Below are 22,320 nucleotides of genomic sequence, written 5' to 3'. Positions count from 1 at the left end.
CTCACATGTAAACGGAAAAGAGCAGGCAGGTACTCAAATGAGATCTTGAAGCCTCCAATTGCCCAAAGCCTTTGACTGTCTCTTTTTTTTATTGTACATTAGTGCCATTCAACTTTAAGAGCGGAATATCGTAAAGTTCAATTGCCCTCATTCAACCTATTTAGAGAATGGCTAAGTAGTAATAGAAAGAATGCAGTGTAGGTTAAGTGGGAGTTATTCTGAGCTTCTTAGCCTTTTAGCCACTGCTAAAGCTGCACTGAAGTGGACGCTTAGAACTGCTTCCTGTCTCAACTATGTTTGTTGTTGTGGTGGTGGTAACTCACTTCCTCCCCCCTGTTCCTTCCCTTACTCCTCTTCCTCCTCTTCTCCCTCCTCCACCTACTCATCATCAGTCACAACTCTGAAACCTGAGTAGAAACCTACTTCTCATATCTAGTATGCAACGTTTGACTGAAATCTGTCATGATCAACCCATATTTTCTCTGACTTTACAGTAAGACATTGAAGGCAGCTGTAATGGCACTTTCAACCAGGGCCCAACTAAATACACCTATACACATGTAACCACAAAGCTAAGGTGACAAACTAGCACGGGTAACCCATATATGGTCTTACAGTATGTCTAATTTGTTTGAATAAAGATCCAGGCTGCCTCCCAAAAGTTTGCTTTTACAGGCATTTCGCTACACCCGCAATAACATCTGCTAAACACATCTATGTGACCAATAACATTTGATTTGATTTGATGTCACCCTATTCCCTATTTGGTGCACTACTTTTGACCAGGTGCCATACAGTAGCTCTGGTCAAAAGTAGTGCACTATAGGGGCCTCCCGGGTGGCGAAGTGGTTAAGGGCGCTGTACTGCAGCGCCAGCTGTGCCATCAGAGTCCCTGGGTTCGCGCCCAGGCTCTGTCGTAACCGGCCGCGACCGGGAGGTCCGTGGGGCGACGCACAATTGGCCTAGGTTTATCACGCGCTCATCGCGCACCAGCGACTCCTGTGGCGGGCTGGGCGCAGTGTACGCTAACCAAGGTGGCCAGGTGCACGGTGTTTCCTCCGGCGCATTGGTGGGCTGGCTTCCGGGTTGGATGTGCGCTGTGTTAAGAAGCAGTGCGGCTTGGTTGGGTTGTGTATCGGAGGACGCATGACTTTCAACCTTCGTCTCTCCCGAGCCCGTACGGGGGGCGATGAGACAAGATAGTAGCTACTACAACAATTGGATACCACGAAATTGGGGAGAAAAAGGGGTAAAATTCAAAAAAAGTAGTGCACTATAAAGGGAATAGGGCGCCATTTGAGACGTACCCAGATAATGTATTCTCTAGTGTTTGGGAACAGAACTACAGTCTGACTGTAGTTGAGATATGGGAGAAATAATGGGAAAATCTGTCAAAATGGCAACCAACATAACTAGAGTACCCTACAGTCCCTTCAGGAAGTATTCATACCCCTTGACTTGTTCCACATTTGTGACTGGCCGGCACGATTCGGTCTTATGTAGCAACATTTGAAATTGTGTTTTTTTTTTACATTGGATAAAAGTAGAGACAACAATACAGTTGAAGAACAATGGGAAAGTAATTCTGCTTTGAAATTTGATAAACTTGTAACCCCACTTTTGACAAAATGACCCTTGAATGTTTTGGTGCATACTGCAGAGCTCTTCGTTGTCTACACTCAACACACCCTCTTAAGCTTTAGCACCACCCATCTCTTTAAGGATTCACGTGAGGCCATGTACTAAACAACCAAACATTTCAATACTAAAGGCTGGTTTATACCACCGGTCTGTTTGTAATTGTAATCTGGAGTGCCAGAGCGTGCTCTGGGCATTCATAAACTCAGAGCATTGTCAGATTGTCCGTTTAAATTCAGAGTGTTTGGCTCTCGGAGCTTTCAGCGTGCACACTGGATGCTCTGGCTGAGGAGTAGGGTAGATCTGAGCGTAACAACAGCAGTCATGCACCCAAGCTAATGTTGGCTAACTTGCTAGCTACTTCCTGACACAAATGAGAGAACGGCTCACTCATTTTACTCACCCTAGCAGAGCTGTTTAGGATGTGTTTATGTTATCAGAGCATTGGTGACTGCAACGGTGCTGCTGGCAACAATTTAATTACGCTTTTTTGCCCATGTTTACTGCCGTATTCAACAAGTTCGTAAATTCGGCTGTTATTCTGCGCTCTAGCAAACTCAGACGAGAGTCCTCTGATATCGGAGTACATAGACATAGTCTATCGACAGTTGTCGCAGTGACGTCATAAACATTCTATTGAAATAGTTGCTTGCATAGTGGAGTCTTTTGTTTAGACGTGTAAGCTAGCTAGCTAAACAACAAACCATAATCCCAACTGATAATGTTACTACCATGCATGAATCTAGCGATGCAAATGGCTCTGAGATACAAATAATATTACTACACAGATCATACACTTAACGTTAGCTAGCCAGCCAGCCAGCTAGCGTTAGCTAGCTAGCGAACAGTATCCTTTAACTTGAAATGAAAACGACTTTCTAACAGAATTTGAAACATGTAACGGTGACTAACTCCATTCCGTACAAATTTGCGCAACCACAGCATTCAAACGAGGCTGCAATGAAAACTAATGGGACTGTAGCGACTGTGTTGGCAACAAAATCCGGGGTGTGAACTAAGTTTCAATTCAGCATTGATTGACGTGATAATGGACTAATAATATTCGAGAAAGGATGAAAAAACGGACGCCTCTGACGCGGTACGTTACATCGTGACGTGTCACTACGTCCTGTACGGCATGCATTTGCAACTCATCGCATATTAAAAACATTAAAAACAAGAAAGGGACAGGGTAAGGGGAATACCTAGTCAGTTGTACCTTCTGTGTGTTCTCTTTTCGACTCCGTCTGCATATTTGCAATCAAACGCCAGAATTTTCTCCATCTCCTTGGCTATCATTCTCTAATTCCACTGATTTCAAAGCTCGGTCCTCCAGAAAGTGGAGAGCAACACTTATGCTGTTCTACTACGTGATATCTATCAAAAAAGCAGCGTTAGAATGGATTACCAACACATACTGAACAGCTCATATTATAGACAGAAGTGCGCTATATGGCAGACTAATCCATACTCATCTCTCGGCATATCCAGCCCACTCATTATCTCAGCCAATCATGGCTAGCGGGAAGGTTTCTGGCTTTTTCCGTGGCTAAACCAACTAGGCTCGTAATTTAACAATTGTATTCGTATTCACAGATGGTATACACGTTTGTTATTAAGGCACATATAAGTTCACATGTTCCAGAAGGCATTTCTGCCAAAAAACGCATTTACTACACAAGCGCTCCTGTGTAGTAGTGATGCCTGTGTTTAGCTCCTAAAAAACTTCCTAGTTCTTGCAGATGACAAGCATACCCATAACATGATGTAGCGACCACCATGCTTGAAAATATGAAGAGTGGTACTCAGTGATGGGTTGTGTTGGATTTGCCCCAAACATAAAGCTTTGTATTCAGGACAAAAAGTTAAAGTTCATTTCTTTGCCACCTTCTTTGCAGTTTTCCTTCAGTGCCTTGTTGCAAACAGGATGCATGTTTTGGGATATTTTTTATTCTGTACAGGCTTCCTTCATTTCACGTCATTTAGGTTAGTATTGTGGAGTAACTACAATTTTGTTGATCCATCCTCAGTTTTCTCCTATCACGGCCATTAAAATCTGTAACTGTTTTAAAGTCACCATTGGCCTCATGGTGAAGTCCCTGAGTGGTTTCCTTCCCCTCCGGCAACTGAGTTAGTAAGGACGCCTGTATCTTGGTAGTGACTGGGTGTATTTATACACCATCCAAAGTGAAATAAATAACTTCACCATGCTCAAAGGGATATGCAATGTTATTTTTTTGTTTTTTTGACCCATCTACTATTACGTGCCCTTCTTTACGAGACATTGGAACACCTCCCTGGTCTTTGTGGTGGAATCTGTGTTTGAAATTCACTGCTGGACTGAAGGACCTTACAGCAACAGTAATTGTATGTGTGGGGTCAGGAGATAAGGTAGTCAATCCAAAATCATCTTAAGCTCTATTATTGCACAAAGTCTGTCCAATTTATTATGTGTCTTGTTAAGCAAATTATTACTCCTGAACAAATTTAGGCTTGGCATAACAAAGGGGTTAAATATTTATTGACTCAAGACGTTTAATCTTTTCATTCTTAATGAATGTGTAAGAATTTTATAAAAACATAATTCCACTTTGACATTATGGGCTATTGTGTAAATCTAAATTTAATACATTTTAAATTCCGGCTGTAACACAACAACATTTGTAAAAGTCAAGGGGTGTGAATCATTTTTGAATGCTCTGTATGTTATCAACCATCAGTTCAGAACTGATAAATCACAGCTGTCCAATGTTTGGCAATGACGATGGTAACCATGACGGTGGCGGGGTCTGCGTTTTGTCTGACATTGTCCTAGTGTCACGCTGAGGCAGCAGACAGGCGCACCCACACACACACACACACACACACACACACACACACACACACACACACACACACTTCTAAAAGACCTATAGGACAGGCTTCCTTCATTGTTGTGTCTTTGTCCCCTCTGTCTGTGTGCATTATACCGTCACTACAGCTGGACTAGGTCTCAGGTTTATTATGGAGGTCAGTACAGTACTAGGGTCTGTCACTAGGTCTCAGGTTTATTATGGAGGTCAGTACAGTACTAGGGTCTGTCACTAGGTCTCAGGTTTATTATGGTGGTTAGTACAGTACTAGGATCTGTCACTACAGCTGGACTAGGTCTCAGGTTTATTATGGTGGTCAGTACAGTACTAGGATCTGTCACTACAGCTGGACTAGGACTCAGGTTTATTATGGTGGTCAGTACAGTACTAGGATCTGTCACTACAGCTGGACTAGGTCTCAGGTTTATTATGGAGGTCAGTACAGTACTAGGGTCTGTCACTAGGTCTCAGGTTAATTATGGTGGTCAGTACAGTACTAGGATCTGTCACTACAGCTGGACTAGGTCTCAGGTTTATTGTGGTGGTCAGTACAGTACTATGGTCTGTCACTACAGCTGGACTAGGTCTTAGGTTTATTATGGGGTCAGTACAGTACTAGGATCTGTCACTACAGCTGGACTAGGTCTTAGGTTTATTATGGGGTCAGTACAGTACTAGGGTCTGTCACTACAGCTGGACTAGGTCTTAGGTTTATTATGGGGTCAGTACAGTACTAGGGTCTGTCACTACAGCTGGACTAGGTCTCAGGTTTATTCTGGTGGTCAGTACAGTACTAGGATCTGTCACTATGGTGACGGTATGGCTACGTTCCAATATCCATACTATTGTACCACTTGTCCAATACACAGACTGTGTCTGAAGTGGATCCCTGTGCCCTATATAGTGTACTACTTTAGCCCTATGGGCCCTGGTCAATAGTAGTGCACTGCACTATATAGTACATAAGATACCCTTTCAGACACACCCATAGCTTCCTCCTAAATGGTATGCATCAAATCAAAGTTTGTCACGTGCACCGAATACAACAGGTGTAGACTTGTGTGGATATTGCAACAGAGCCATGGATCTGTGACACCCTCGTCCCAAACCCTTGCTGGGGGATGTCACATGTCTGTCTGGTAGTAGCTTCTGTTGCCACTAGGCAGCCATTTCTAGAACAATCTCTAGTATCCACAGTAGTTGAGGAACAATGCAGTCCAGTACAGTCATGATTCCCTTTGGCATCAATGTGTACAGACATGACCAGCTTTTCTAGAGCATTAGATCCTGTATTGTGTTTCTGTGGTTCTGTAGCTGCTGCAAATACTATATACACTGAGCGACAAAACATTAGGAACACCTTCCTAATATTGAACTGCAATATTTTGCCCTCAGAACAGCCTGAATGTGCCTGGTCATGGACTACAAGGTGTCAAAATGGTTCCACAGGGATGTTTGCCCATGTTGACTCCAAACTGTTGAGGGTGAAAAACCCAGTAGCGTTGCAGTTCTTGACACACTCAAACCGGTGTGTCTGGCACCTACTACCATACCCCGTTCAAAGGCACTTAAATCTTTTGTCTTGCCCGTTCACCCTCTGAATGACACACATACACAATCCATGTCTCAATTGTCTCAAGGCTTAAAAATCCTTCTTTAACCTGCCTCCTCCCCTTCATCTACACTGATTGAAGTGGATTTAAGAAGTGACATCATCAAGGGTTCATAGCTTTCACCCTGGATTCACCTGGTCAGTCCATGTCATGGAGAGAGCAGGTGTTCCTAATGTTTTGTACACTCAGTGTATAGTCGTTTTGCCCCAGTTGTATGTAGGCTGAATGAATCCTAACTTGAGATGAATGTCAAGTGGGAATTTCTGTTTTTTCATGAAAAATTTAGTTTAGCCCACACATATCTGAAGTTACATACTCTTCCACTCTAAATTGATTTGATGTAACTTCTGTGATCTTTTTCTCTCTTGCTCTCTCTTGCTGTTTCTCGCTCGTTCGCTCGCTCGCTCACACACACACACACACACACACACACACACACACACACACACACACACACACACACACACACCAACCTGTCCCCTTTCCCTCATATAAAACTTTGCCTTCACCCTATTTTACTTAACTTTCAGGGCTAAATTAGGCAAAAACAAATTTTGAGGATAAACAGAGATGGCTCTTGAGACTCTTGAGATGAGGACATCATTGGTGTCGCGGAGAGGGAAAGGAACATTAAACTCACAAGAGGGTTCGTCAGAGCTCTCCCCAACAGGCCCCCAGGTGCTGTGATTGCAGCATGCATCTTATCAGCATAAAATAACCTTAACACAATTTAAAGGAGGAGATTTCTTTCTGGTTCGATTAAATCCCCCCTCTCTTCATTAGCCTACTGCTCGATTGGCTTTGGGGTATTGGAATGAATCATCAATTATATCCCTGCACTTTTTTAATACCATTTATAATTCATGAATTTGCTCTGTTTTAATTTTGCAACGATTCAATCTCAAAAGGGCGTCTTTGTGTGTTTGTTGACTGAGGGTGTCGTTGCATGTGTTGATGGTGTGTGTGATGTTGTGGTATGTGTTGATGGTGTGTGATGTTGTGGTATGTGTTGTGTGTGTGTGTCTTTGTGTGTTTGTTGACTGAGGGTGTCGTTGCATGTGTTGATGGTGTGTGTGATGTTGTGGTATGTGTTGATGGTGTGTGATGTTGTGGTATGTGTTGTGTGTGTGTGTCTTTGTGTGTTTGTTGACTGAGGGTGTCGTTGCATGTGTTGATGGTGTGTGTGATGTTGTGGTATGTGTTGATGGTGTGTGATGTTGTGGTATGTGTTGTGTGTGTGTGTCTTTGTGTGTTTGTTGACTGAGGGTGTCGTTGCACGTGTTGATGGTGTGTGTGATGTTGTGGTATGTGTTGATGGTGTGTGATGTTGTGGTATGTGTTGTGTGTGTGTGTCTTTGTGTGTTTGTTGACTGAGGGTGTCGTTGCATGTGTTGATGGTGTGTGTGATGTTGTGGTATGTGTTGTGTGTGTGTGATGTTGTGGAATGTGTTGAATGTGTGTGTGTGTGTGTGTGTGTATGTGTGTGATGGTGTAGTGTGTTGATGGGGTGTGTGTGTGATGTTGTGGTATGTGATCATGATGTGTGTGTACAGTATGTTACATTGTGGAATGTGTGTGTCCGTGTGTGTCTGTGTGTGTGTGTGTTTGTGTGTGTGTGTGTGTGTGTGTGTGTGTATGTGTGTGTGTGATGTTGAGTTTAGTTGAGTTGATGGTGTGTGTGTGATGGTGTGGTATGTGTTGATGGTGTGTGATGTTGTTGTGTGTTGATGGTGTGTGGCATGTGTTGTTGGTGTGTGTTGATGCTACTAGGGTCCAGAATCATTTGGAGAGGAAAAACTCCTGGCCCATGTTATAGCCTGGAGTTCTATCATATCATTCAGCTACAAGTAGGGACCAGAATCATTTGGAGAGGAAAAACTCCTGGCCCTAGTTATAGCCTGGAGTTATATCATATCATTCAGCTACAAGTAGGGAACAGAATAATTTGGAGAGGAAAAATTCCTGGCCCATTTTTTAAAACTATTTGCACTAACAGTATCGTTATGTCCCAAATGGTACTCTATTCCCTATATAGTGTACTACTTTTGACTAGGGCCATATGGGGAATAGGGTGCATTTTGCCTCACACTAGTCAGAGAGACAGGTCTTTCCAGTGGTGCTGGTCCACATTTGTATCAGTGTGATTAATGGGACATTGTCTGAGTCAATGGAAACACTAGCTCCTCTCCATCCACTTCTTCCCATTTCCTCCATTGTCATGTGACATTCTTATGTAGGCTCATTCTGGGAGGGTAATGGACTGTGTAATGCACTCAGATGGTCCTAGTCATTTGTACCACCACCGTGATGTGTGTGTGTGCCTGTGTGTGTCTGTGTGCCTGCATGCTTGTGCACTTCCAGGCATCACCTCTGCAAAGGCACCACTTTCGTCCTTCAACTCCCCCTTCCTCCCATCCCCCCTGCCGACATGCTGAGACACTAAAAGGGTTTCGGTTCAGGATACCTTCCTCCTCCTCTCTTCTCCCCCTCCTCTTCCCTCTCTCTCTCTCTTCTCCAGCTGCGTCGGGAGAAATCATCCATGAAAAATGTTTTGACCGCCTATAATTGCCCGTCCCTACTCGTTCAGGGTAGGAAGGAGGGGGGGTTGGCTAAGGAAGCTAGCATCTTCCCATAAACATGATGTGGAAGGGCTGCTAGCACTGCGCTAGCTACGGTTGCTGCTGTGACAAGGACTAATACTTACAGACACTTTCATTTGGGATGTGTGTCAACTCTAATCCTTTTATAAGCTGGCCCAAATGATTTCTTCTCCTCTCTTCCTCCGTCCCCTTCTTTCTCAGTTTCCTATCTCTCCTTTTTGGGGTTATGGTATGATGACAGTGCAATATTAGGTGTTATTTGAGGTTTGTTGTTCCATTGTGGGTCGTTGTTGCTATGGAGAGGAGGGCCTGGGGAATCTGATTGGTTTAGAAACCCCCCGGTGCCAGTGATCTCTCCTCCCATAGGTAGAAAGGGCAGAGAGAGTAATTTCCCCTATCATGGAGCAATATGCTAAAATCAAATCTCCCTGGAGTGTAATATCTAATACACAAACGCTATATATATCAAATCAAATTTTATTGGTCACATACACATGGTTAGCAGATGTTATTGCGAGTGTAGGGAAATGCTTATGCTTCTAGATCTGACAGTGCAGCAGCATCTAACAAAACCTAATATCTAACAAATTCCACAACAAAACCTAATACACACAATCTAAACCCAGCAAAAAAAGAAAATTCCCTTTGTCAGGAACCTGTCTTTCAAGGATAATATCGTAAAACTCCAAATAACTTCACAGATCTTCATTGTAAAGGGTTTGAACACTGTTTTCCATGCTTGTTCAATGAACCATAAACAATGAATGAACATGCACCTGTGGAATGGTCGTTAAGACAACAACAACTTACAGACGGTAGGCAATTAAGGTCACAGTTATGAAAACCTAAGACACTAAAGAGGCCTTTATACTGACTCTGAAAAACACCAAAAGAAAAATGCCCCTGCTCATCTGTGTGAACGTGCCTTAGGCATGCTGCAAGGAGGCATGAAGACTGCAGATGTGGTCAGGGCAATAAATGACAATGTCCATACTGTGAGACGCCGAAGACAGTGCAACAGGGAGACAGGATGGACAGCTGATCGTCCTCGCAGTGGCAGACCACGTGTAACACCTGCACAGGATCGGTACATCCGAACATCACACCTGCGGGACAGGTACAGGATAGCAACAACAACTGCCCGTGTTACACCAGGAACGCCCATCCCTCCATCAGTGCTCAGACTGTCCGCAATTGGTTGAGAGAGGCTGGACTGATGGCTTGTAGGCCTTGTAAGGCAGGTCCTCACCAGACATCAACAACAATAATGTTGCCTATGGGCACAAACCCAATGTCGCTGGACCAGACAGGACTGGCAAAAAGTGCTCTTTACTGATGAGTCATGGTTTTGTCTCACCAGGGGTGATGGTCGGATTTGCGTTTATTGTTGAAGGAATGAGCGTTACACCGAGGCCTGTACTCTGGAGCGGGATCGATTTGGAGGTGGAGGTTCCATCATGGTCTGGGGCGGTGTGTCACAGCATCATCTTGTTCAAGACAGGAATGTCAGTATTCTGCCATAGCCAGGAACGAGCCAGGATCTCTGGGAGGACTAGGGCCATTCCCCCCAGAAATTTACGGGAACTTGCAGGTGTCCATGAGGAGGAGATGCACTACAGTACTCAATGCAGCTGGGGGCCACACCAGATACTGACTGTTACTTTTGATTTTGACCCCCCCTTTGCTCAGGGACACATTATTCAATTTCTGTTAGTCACATGTCTGTGGAACTTGTTCAGTTTGTCTCAATTGTTGAATCTTGTTATGTTCATACAAATATTTACACATGTTAAGTTTGCTGAAAAGTTTGCTGAAAAAAACGCAGTTGAACAGTGAGAGGACGTTTCTTTTTTTGCTGAGTTTGGTAAAGGTATAAAATATAAGGATGAGCAGTGATAGAGCGGCTAAGATGCAATAGATGATAAAGAATAGATTCATATGATACAGTATACAGTATATACATATGAGATGAGTAATGCGAGATATGTAAACATTCTTAAAGTGACGTGTGTTCCATTTATTAAAGTGGTCAATGATATCAAATCTGTAGGTAGGCAGCCGCCTCTCAGTGCTAGTGATGGCTGTTTAACAATCTGATGGCCTTGAGATAGTAGCTGTTTTTCAGTCTCTCGGTCCCAGCTTTGGTGCACCTGTACTGACCTCGCCTTCTGGATGATAGCGGGGTGAACAGGCAGTGGCTCTGGTGGTTATTGTCCTTGATGATCTTTTTGGCCTTCCTATGACATCGGGTGATGTAGGTGTCCTGGAGGGTAGGTAGTTTGCCCCCGGTGATGCGTTGTGCAGACCTCACCACCCTCTGGAGAGCCTTGCTTTTGAGGGCAGTGCAGTTGCTGTACCAAGCCGTGATAAAGCCTGACAGGATGCTCTCAATTGTGCATCTGTAAAGGTTTGTGAGGGTTTTTGGTGACAAGCCACATTTATTCAGCCTCCTGAGGTTGAATAGGCGTTGTTATAAATCATATATAAATCAAGTATAAATAATTTCAAATTCCTTATATTAAGGAAACCAGATGGCAACATTTAAAAATAATAATAATTTACGGATAGCCAGGGGCACACTCCAACACTCAGACATAATTTACAAACAAAACATATGCGTTTAGTGAGTCCTCCAGATCAGAGGCAGTAGATGACCAGGGATGTTCTCTTGACAAGTGCGTGAGTTTGACAATTTTCCTGTCCTGCTAAGCATTCAAAATGTAACTAGTACTTTTAGGTGTCAAGGAAAATGTATGGAGTAAAACGTACAGTATTTTCTTTAGGAATGTAGTTTCCTAAGGACTTGAAGCGATGCTGCCATCTCTATCGGCGCCGTCTTTTATCGGCCTTTATGAAATCCATAAACATATGTTGTTATTATTATTATATGAAGTTCTGTGAGACGTACATAGCCATAATCAGACCTGAGGCATCCTGACCTGTTGCATCACTACCTGGTATGGCAACTGCTCGGCCTCCGACTGCAAGGCACTACAGAGGGTAGAGCGTACATCACCGGGGCCAAGCTTCCTGTCATCTAGGACTTCTATACCAGGAAGGCCCTAAAAATTGTAAAATATTCCAGCCACCCAAGTCATAGACTGTTATTACCTTAATTACCTTGACTAATCTGTACCCCCGCACATTGACTCTGTACCCCCTGTATATAGCCTCCACATTGACTCTGTACCCCCTGTATATAGCCTCCACATTGACTCTGTACCTGTACCCCCTGTATATAGCCTCCACATTGACTCTGTACCTGTACCCCCTGTATATAGCCTCCACATTGACTCTGTACCCCCTGTATATAGCCTCCACATTGACTCTGTACCCCCTGTATATAGCCTACACATTGACTCTGTACCCCCTGTATATAGCCTCCACATTGACTCTGTACCTGTACCCCCTGTATATAGCCTCCAAATTGACTCTGTACCCCCTGTATATAGCCTACACATTGACTCTGTACCCCCTGTATATAGCCTCCACATTGACTCTATACCCCCTGTATATAGCCTACACATTGACTCTGTACCCCCTGTATATAGCCTACACATTGACTCTGTACCCCCTATATAGAGCCTCCACATTGACTCTATACCCCCTGTATATAGCCTCCACATTGACTCTGTACCCCCTGTATATAGCCTCCACATTGACTCTGTACCCCCTGTATATAGCCTCCACATTGACTCTATACCCCCTGTATATAGCCTACACATTGACTCTGTACCCCCTGTATATAGCCTACACATTGACTCTGTACCCCCTGTATATAGCCTCCACATTGACTCTATACCCCCTGTATATAGCCTCCACATTGACTCTGTACCCCCTGTATATAGCCTACACATTGACTCTGTACCCCCTGTATATAGCCTCCACATTGACTCTGTACCCCCTGTATATAGCCTCCACATTGACTCTATACCCCCTGTATATAGCCTACACATTGACTCTGTACCCCCTGTATATAGCCTCCACATTGACTCTATACCCCCTGTATATAGCCTCCACATTGACTCTGTACCCCCTGTATATAGCCTCCACATTGACTCTGTACCCCCTGTATATAGCCTCCACATTGACTCTGTACCCCCTGTATATAGCCTCCACATTGACTCTATACCCCCTGTATATAGCCTCCACATTGACTCTGTACCCCCTGTATATAGCCTACACATTGACTCTGTACCCCCTGTATATAGCCTCCACATTGACTCTGTACCTGTACCCCCTGTATATAGCCTCCAAATTGACTCTGTACCCCCTGTATATAGCCTACACATTGACTCTGTACCCCCTGTATATAGCCTCCACATTGACTCTATACCCCCTGTATATAGCCTACACATTGACTCTGTACCCCCTGTATATAGCCTACACATTGACTCTGTACCCCCTATATAGAGCCTCCACATTGACTCTATACCCCCTGTATATAGCCTCCACATTGACTCTGTACCCCCTGTATATAGCCTCCACATTGTATATAGCCTCCACATTGACTCTGTACCCCCTGTATATAGCCTCCACATTGACTCTATACCCCCTGTATATAGCCTACACATTGACTCTGTACCCCCTGTATATAGCCTACACATTGACTCTGTACCCCCTGTATATAGCCTCCACATTGACTCTATACCCCCTGTATATAGCCTCCACATTGACTCTGTACCCCCTGTATATAGCCTACACATTGACTCTGTACCCCCTGTATATAGCCTCCACATTGACTCTGACTCCCCCTGTATATAGCCTGTACCCCCTGTATATAGCCTCCACATTGACTCTATACCCCCTGTATATAGCCTCCACATTCTGTACCCCCTGTATATAGCCTCCACATTGTACCCCCTGTATATAGCCTCCACATTGACTCTGTACCCCCTGTATATAGCCTCCACATTGACTCTGTACCCCCTGTATATAGCCTCCACATTGACTCTGTACCCCCTGTATATAGCCTCCACATTGACTCTGTACCCCCTGTATATAGCCTACACATTGACTCTGTACCCCCTGTATATAGCCTCCACATTGACTCTGTACCCCCTGTATATAGCCTACACATTGACTCTGTACCCCCTGTATATAGCCTACACATTGACTCTGTACCCCCTGTATATAGCCTACACATTGACTCTGTACCCCCTGTATATAGCCTACACATTGACTCTGTACCCCCTGTATATAGCCTACACATTGACTCTGTACCCCCTGTATATAGCCTACACATTGACTCTGTACCCCCTGTATATAGCCTCCACATTGACTCTGTACCCCCTGTATCTAGCCTACACATTGACTCTGTACCCCCTGTATATAGCCTCCACATTGACTCTGTACCCCCTGTATATAGCCTACACATTGACTCTGTACCCCCTGTATATAGCCTCCACATTGACTCTGTACCCCCTATATAGAGCCTCCACATTGACTCTATACCCCCTGTATATAGCCTACACATTGACTCTGTACCCCCTGTATATAGCCTCCACATTGACTCTGTACCCCCTGTATATAGCCTACACATTGACTCTGTACCCCCTGTATATAGCCTCCACATTGACTCTGTACCCCCTGTATATAGCCTACACATTGACTCTGTACCCCGTGTATATAGCCTCCACATTGACTCTGTACCCCCTGTATATAGCCTACACATTGACTCTGTACCCCCTGTATATAGCCTACACATTGACTCTGTACCCCCTGTATATAGCCTCCACATTGACTCTGTACCCCCTGTATATAGCCTCCACATTGACTCTATACCCCCTGTATATAGCCTCCACATTGACTCTGTACCCCCTGTATATAGCCTACACATTGACTCTGTACCCCTGTATATAGCCTCCACATTGACTCTGTACCCCCTGTATATAGCCTCCACATTGACTCTATACCCCCTGTATATAGCCTACACATTGACTCTGTACCCCGTGTATATAGCCTCCACATTGACTCTGTACCCCCTGTATATAGCCTACACATTGACTCTGTACCCCCTGTATATAGCCTACACATTGACTCTGTACCCCCTGTATATAGCCTCCACATTGACTCTGTACATTGACTCTGTACCCCCTGTATATAGCCTCCACATTGACCCCCTACACCTGTATATAGCCTCCACATTGACTCTATACCCCCTGTATATAGCCTACACATTGACTCTGTACCCCCTGTATATAGCCTCCACATTGACTCTATACCCCCTGTATATAGCCTCCACATTGACTCTGTACCCCCTGTATATAGCCTCCACATTGACTCTGTACCCCCTGTATATAGCCTCCACATTGACTCTGTACCCCCTGTATATAGCCTCCACATTGCCTCCCCCTGTATATAGCCTCCACATTGACTCTGTACCCCCTGTATATAGCCTACACATTGACTCTGTACCCCCTGTATATAGCCTCCACATTGACTCTGTACCCCCTGTATATAGCCTACACATTGACTCTGTACCCCCTGTATATAGCCTCCACATTGACTCTGTACCCCCTGTATATAGCCTACACATTGACTCTGTACCCCCTGTATATAGCCTACACATTGACTCTGTACCCCCTGTATATAGCCTACACATTGACTCTGTACCCCCTGTATATAGCCTACACATTGACTCTGTACCCCCTGTATATAGCCTACACATTGACTCTGTACCCCCTGTATATAGCCTCCACATTGACTCTGTACCCCCTGTATCCCTACACATTGACTCTGTACCCCCTGTATATAGCCTCCACATTGACTCTGTACCCCCTGTATATAGCCTACACATTGACTCTGTACCCCCTGTATATATAGCTCTCCACCTCCACATTGACTCTATACCCCCTGTACCTACACATTGACTCTGTACCCCCTGTATATAGAGCCTCCACATTGACTCTGTATACCCCCTGTATATAGCCTACACATTGACTCTGTACCCCCTGTATATAGCCTCCACATTGACTCTGTACCCCCTGTATATAGCCTACACATTGACTCTGTACCCCCTGTATATAGCCTCCACATTGACTCTGTACCCCCTGTATATAGCCTACACATTGACTCTGTACCCCGTGTACCTCCACATTGACCTACACATGTACCCCCTGTATATAGCCTACACATTGACTCTGTACCCCCTGTATATAGCCTCCACATTGACTCTGTACCCCCTGTATATAGCCTACACATTGACTCTATACCCCCTGTATATAGCCTCCACATTGACTCTCTACCCCCTGTATATAGCCTCCACATTGACTCTATACCCCCTGTATATCCTCCACATTGACTCTGTACCCCCTGTATATAGCCTCCACATTGACTCTGTACCCCCTGTATATAGCCTCCACATTGACTCTGTACCCCCTGTATATAGCCTCCACATTGACTCTGTACCCCCTGTATATAGCCTCCACATTGACTCTGTACCCCCTGTATATAGCCTCCACATTGACTCTGTACCCCCTGTATATAGCCTCCACATTGACTCTATACCCCCTGTATATCCTCCACATTGACTCTGTACCCCCTGTATATAGCCTCCACATTGACTCTATACCCCCTGTATATAGCCTACACATTGACTCTATACCAGTACCCCCTGTATATAGCCTCCACATTGACTCTGTACCAGTACCCCCTGTATATAGCCTCCACATTGACTCTGTACCCCCTGTATATAGCCTACACATTGACTCTGTACCCCCTGTATATAGCCTCGCTACTGTTATTTTACTGCTGCTCTTTATTATTTATTATTATTGTTTACTTAACACTTATGTTGGTTAAGGGCTTGTAAGTAAGCATTTCACTGTAAGGTCTACTACACCTGTTGTATTCGGTGCATGTCACAAATACAATTTGATTTGATAATCAAGGACTTGGCCATTAGTTGACTGGTTGTGAATAGCGTGTTAGTGCAGGGTTAAAACAAATATGTGCGACAGCGGGTGGTGCCCAATGAGAGGGGTGGAGAACTATAGTTTGATATGTACACAACTCTTGAAAGTTGATATTACTCTACGGTAGATCACCACTGCTCAACCTAGGGCCCTGTGTAATGCACAGGCATGTAACGTGCCTGGATTGGATTTGTCTTTTTCTGTCATATGGTCCAGCACCATCGCTTTCATTTTTGGTCAAATTCTCATTTCTGGTTAAGCCTTAAAATGCAGGATTACATCTTGCAATGTCACATGATTGTGCAAAACACAGGGGCCTATTCCATGTTGCTTTGTGGTCTGGTGTTTTTCGACACAACCCTCAGGGACCACCCGTCATTTCACACATTGGATGTATTTCAACACGAGCACGCCTGATTCAGCTAATGAAGAGCTTGATTATTAGTTGACGGGACGAGTTGAATCGGACGTGCCAGTGTCGAAGGACTGGAGGGCTGGTTTGAGAAACACGCCCCTAAGGTACATTATCAGCTATTTAGCATCTTGTCTGTAAAATACTGCTACCTGCCAGACCCCTGTAACGCTGTGCCTAACATGGTGGCTTAAATCCTGTGAAGTCAGCTAGCGGCCAGGGCAGACCAGGCCAGACCTGTGTAGTTAGCTAGCTAGCTAGCGAGCAGACCAGGCCAGACCTGTGGAGTTAGCTAGCTAGCGAGCAGATCAGGCCAGACCTGTGGAGTTAGCTAGCTAGCGAGCAGATCAGGCCAGACCTGTGGAGTTAGCTAACGGCCAGGGCAGACCAGGCCAGACCTGTGGAGTTAGCTAGCTAGCGAGCAGATCAGGCCAGACCTGTGGAGTTAGCTAACGGCCATGGCAGACCAGGCCAGACCTGTGGAGTTAGCTAACGGCCATGGCAGACCAGGCCAGACCTGTGGAGTTAGCTAACGGCCATGGCAGACCAGGCCAGACCTGTGAAGATAGCTAACAGCCATGGCAGACCAGGCCAGACCTGTGGTGTTAGCTAACGGCCAGGGCAGACCAGGCCAGACCTGTGGAGTTAGCTAACGGCCATGGCAGACCAGGCCAGACCTGTGGAGTTAGCTAACGGCCATGGCAGACCAGGCCAGACCTGTGGACTATGCACTATTAGTGGTGCTCCAGGTAATCAAAGGAAAGAAGATAAACATGGCGGCGGCTGCCGTCTCTGATCCATCATCATGCTGGAGGGAGGAGTGTGTCTGGGCTTTTGTTTGTGTTTACGCTGGTGGAGATATGCCCTGTCAGCTCACGGAGACACCATTACTTACACTAATTGGTTCGCCACCGCCGGCTTATATCTGAATACCGGCGCTCTCTTTCCTGGTTCCTACACTTTCCCTCTCTCTCTTTATTTCTCTCTCTCTCTCTCTGCAATGTCACTCTCTCCATTTAGTATATTTCTCTTTTCTCCTTCATCATGAAAATAGGGAACATGAATGATGGTGGGTAAATGCCGGGAAAGATTACCTGGTAGCGAGCTACTTAAGGCTGTCAAGGAGTGCTCTTGTTACTTTATACTTAGATAAATACAGATATAAATAAAGAAATGGATAAATGAGTAAATATCCGTCCATAAATAAGAGGGGATCTAATGAGTTCTAAGTTGATCGCTGCCTGTTTCAATCACAATACCAGGAGCACTCAGCTTTTGAAATACAAATCTCTCCCTATCCCTCTTTCTTCCCCTCTCTCTCTCTCTCTCCCCCTCTCTCTCTTCAGATTTCTCTCTCTCCTTCTCACTCTCGCCCCTCCATTGCGTCGTTAGTGGTGTGTATGACACTTCATAAACGATACACACTCCTAGTGAAGGCTCTTCTAATGGAGTGTATGGTGCTCATTACTCGGGGAGAGGAGATGCTACTGACTGACTGCTGCTGGTGCTTCTGCACAGGTGTTTTCTCTTGACAGATGGAGAGGCCATGGTCGCGTAAGGGTGTTGAACTCAGAAATGGAATCCATAGAAAGGGCTTGGAACCTCTAACCCTGGCAATTTGACTGGTAATCTCATGGGTACTCTCGCAATGGCTGCCTGGTATTGTGATCATTTCCATGGTAATTCCATTCTGTTTCTATGGTTTAACTGGACAGGAAGTGTCTGTCCTCTGGCGGCCAATTTAGAGAGACTGTATTATACGAGTGTCACGACATGGAGAGCTAGATAGTGCAGGAGTGAGGAACCATTAAGTGACCAGAATGACTTTGCTATAGTCTGTCTGTCTGTCTGTCTGTCTGTCTGTCTGTCTGTCTGTCTGTCTGTCTGTCTGTCTGTCTGTCTGTCTGTCTTCACTTCCTTCTGTTTTATATCTTATATCTTATTGTCCTTTCTTTTTCTCTCACTCTCCAGATCTTTTTAGATTCTAACACAATTCGGCTGGGGAACATTCCTCACGGGACAGCGGCAGACCCGCTGCACGGGGCGCCGGGCACCACGTACCCCAAACAGACTGTGTACGAGCTGTGCGTGTGCCCAAGCGGCAAGCTCTACCTGTCCCCGGCTGAGAAGGGCTCCACCTGCCAGACGACCAGCAACGTGTGTCTGTGGAGCTGAGAGGGGGGGGGCCAGCGGACCGCTGAACACCAGAAAGGCCTTCCCCTCATTAGGATCCCAGTCCAGGATACCAGGACCCCAACAGACCCTGATCCCCATCCATACTGTTCCCCATCCATCGATAGATTTACTTTCTTTGACAGACATTCTTCATTTTCTTTCTTTCTCTGTGGTGTTCACTCTCTCTTTCTCATCTCTCTCTTTCTTCTTTCTTTCTCTGTGGTGTTCACTCTCTCTTTCTCATCTCTCTCTTTCTCATCTCTCTCTTTCTCTGTGGTGTTCACTCTCTCTTTCTCATCTCTCTCTTTCTCATCTCTCTCTTTCTCTGTGGTGTTCACTCTCTCTTTCTCATCTCTCTCTTTCTCTGTGGTGTTCACTCTCTCTTTCTCATCTCTCTCTTTCTCTGTGGTGTTCACTCTCTCTTTCTCATCTCTCTCTTTCTCTGTGGTGTTCACTCTCTCTTTCTCTGTGGTGTTCACTCTCTCTTTATTTGTTCTCTTCTTCCTTCTTGCTTTGTATTACTTTTCCTCTTCCTCTCTGTCAGTTGTTATCTCTCTCTCTTACCCTCTCTGTCAGTTGTTATCTCTCTGTCAGTTGTTATCTCTCTCTCTTACCCTCTCTGTCAGTTGTTATCTCTCTCTCTTACCCTCTCTGTCAGTTGTTATCTCTCTCTCTTACCCTCTCTGTCAGTTGTTATCTCTCTCTCTTACCCTCTCTGTCAGTTGTTATCTCTCTCTCTTACCCTCTCTGTCGTTCTCTCTCCTGCTCTCTTTCTCCTCCCTTCGTCATCTCTCTCTCACAGTCCTCCCAAACAAAGAAGAAAATCAGGAATCCCTTGAAAAATGAGGCTTGGGGAAAAAGCCACTTCTTCCAAAATGTTGATGGAACAAAAAAACGATATGAAGTGACAATTTGTTTTCTCCTTTTTTTCTATTTTTCTATCGTTCTCAGACGGGGAATGAGTGTTGCGCCGCCGCCGGGCCGAACTTGAACCGAGAGATTTGCGTGGACTGATTTGTTTTTCTAAGAAAGCGATACACAGGTGCCTTTGCTATTGTTGGTAAAGCACATCACCTCCAACGTTTCATCATCTCCAATGGACCATCGTTAACTCACTGGAAAACTAACTGTCTTCGGCTTAAAGCCTTGTCCAAATCTACATACAGACTTCAAGTACAGTTCTTCTTTTTTCCTCTGATGTTTTCTTGATTAAAAAAAAAAGCACAAAATTATGCCATGTATATAACAATACCAATAAAATGAAAAATAAAACTATATTGTTTTATAAACACATCCTGAATCTGGGAATGCTCCAGGGTTGACTTTCTACTTTTTAATTTGAAGTGCTATGGTCATGTGTATGTTCTACATTTTGAGGTTGTGGCCAATTTCCCTGCTCTGAAATCATGGTCTAATGTAACATATAAAGTAATATTACCACAAAGTGCAGTGATTCTCCTTTGTCTGTCAGAGCTGAATCACTCATCACTATCACTTATTTTACCAGGTAAGTTGACACAACACATTCTCATTCACAGCAACGACGTGGAGAATAGTTACAGGGGAGAGGAGGGAGGATGAATGAGCCAATTGGAAGCTGGGGATGTTTAGGTGGCCATGATGGTATGAGGGACAGATTGGGAATTTAGCCAGGACACCAGGGTTAACACCCCTACTCTATGATAAGTGACATGGGATCTTTAATGACCACAGAGAGCCAGGACACCCGTTTAACGTCCCGTCCAAAATATGGCACATTACGTAGGGCAATGTCCCCTTCACTGCCCTGGGGTAGCATCACCATGGAAAGTATTCAACTGCAAAAATGTTTTATTTTAGGCTTTTAATCCTATTGAACAATACAGACTTATCATATAAGGTTGGTATACCCAATCTGATGTTTATTTGATTAGGATGATATACTCATTTTACCCTCACAGGACTCCAGTACATCCCACTTCTGCCACATTAAGGTTCCCTCATACAGCCTCCATCCAATCAGGATGCCCTCTGACAGTAGCAACAGCAAAGTTTGGCCAGTCTGGAAACAACAGTTGGGTTTGTTGTGAGATGGGACTGGGGCCAGGATTCAAACCAAATGCGCCGACATTGCACTACACTTGACTTTTATTGAAGGTAATTTCACTGACTTTCACAGAGATCGTATTTGCGGTAAACACAGCAGATACCGGCTTAAACATAAATTACCTTTTTCAAGTAAAATGTAGTGAGATCTTGGAGCCTTGTGGTTTGTTTGAATCCCCTTCCCAGTCTCTTTTGAGTCTTGGTCAAAAGTAGGGAAACTGGGGAGAGTTTATAGTTATGATATTTAACTATCCAACTACAAACAATATGGACACAATATGTCATGTAAGCATTAAGTGGATACATTGATTTAAAAAAAGAAAAAGCTATCTATTCAAATTCACATGTATGTAAATACACAACCACATGTTTTAATAATGATTTAAAGGTATATATAAATATATATATATTTTCTTAGATTTTATGCAATGTGTTTGTAAGATTGTTGTAAAATGGCAATATTATCCAATGACAAAATCTGTTTCGAGTTTTATTTCCTGTTGTACGCTAACTGTTTTCCTGCTTCCTTTGCATCCCCACCAGAAGGTTGAAGATCTAGACATAGAAACTTACAAGGTGACTCCAGTCATAGCCATAGCCTTTGGTCGATTCATCAAGTGGTGGTATGAGAATAACGGTGGACATAATTAAACGTCTTTATTTGGGAGAAGAAATGTAAACGTTCTGCCATTGGTTTGTTCCCCACGGCAGTTACGTATACTGCACAGTAGATGACATGAAACAGTCAACAGTGAGTAGTCATTTTAAAAGACGTCAATCTCAACAATGCCACCAGGCCAGGGCCTAACATGTATTTAAAACCAGAGTGAAACAACAGTGGGTCAGTTTCATTGTCAGTTAGACACTCGCTCCACTTTGCTTTTAAAGCCGCCAATGTTCTCCACTTGATCATATCAAATGTCACTTTTTCATCGTCTGTTTCAGGGTCACATTATGTGCCCTCTGACAGTAGCAACAGCAACGTTTGGCCAGCCTGGAAACAACAGTTGGGTTTGTTCTTCACTTGAT

General features: G+C 44.4%; 1 protein-coding gene across 1 annotated transcript in view; it reads left to right on the top strand.

The window, feature by feature from the left end:
• Positions 1-20,834, top strand: part of LOC139419720 (zeta-sarcoglycan-like) — a 288,649-nt gene extending 267,815 nt beyond the window's left edge. The window contains exon 8 of the mRNA XM_071169707.1: positions 19,003-20,834. Coding sequence (XP_071025808.1) covers positions 19,003-19,206 — 204 coding nt within the window. The 3' untranslated portion in view covers positions 19,207-20,834. The remainder of the gene's footprint in view (positions 1-19,002) is intronic.
• The last annotated feature ends 1,486 nt before the right edge of the window (positions 20,835-22,320 follow it).

This window comes from Oncorhynchus clarkii, chromosome 10 (assembly GCF_045791955.1).
Source record: "Oncorhynchus clarkii lewisi isolate Uvic-CL-2024 chromosome 10, UVic_Ocla_1.0, whole genome shotgun sequence".
Classification (NCBI taxonomy): domain Eukaryota; kingdom Metazoa; phylum Chordata; class Actinopteri; order Salmoniformes; family Salmonidae; genus Oncorhynchus; species Oncorhynchus clarkii.
Note: the sequence above shows the minus strand (reverse complement) of the source record. Positions and strands in the feature narration are given on the sequence as shown.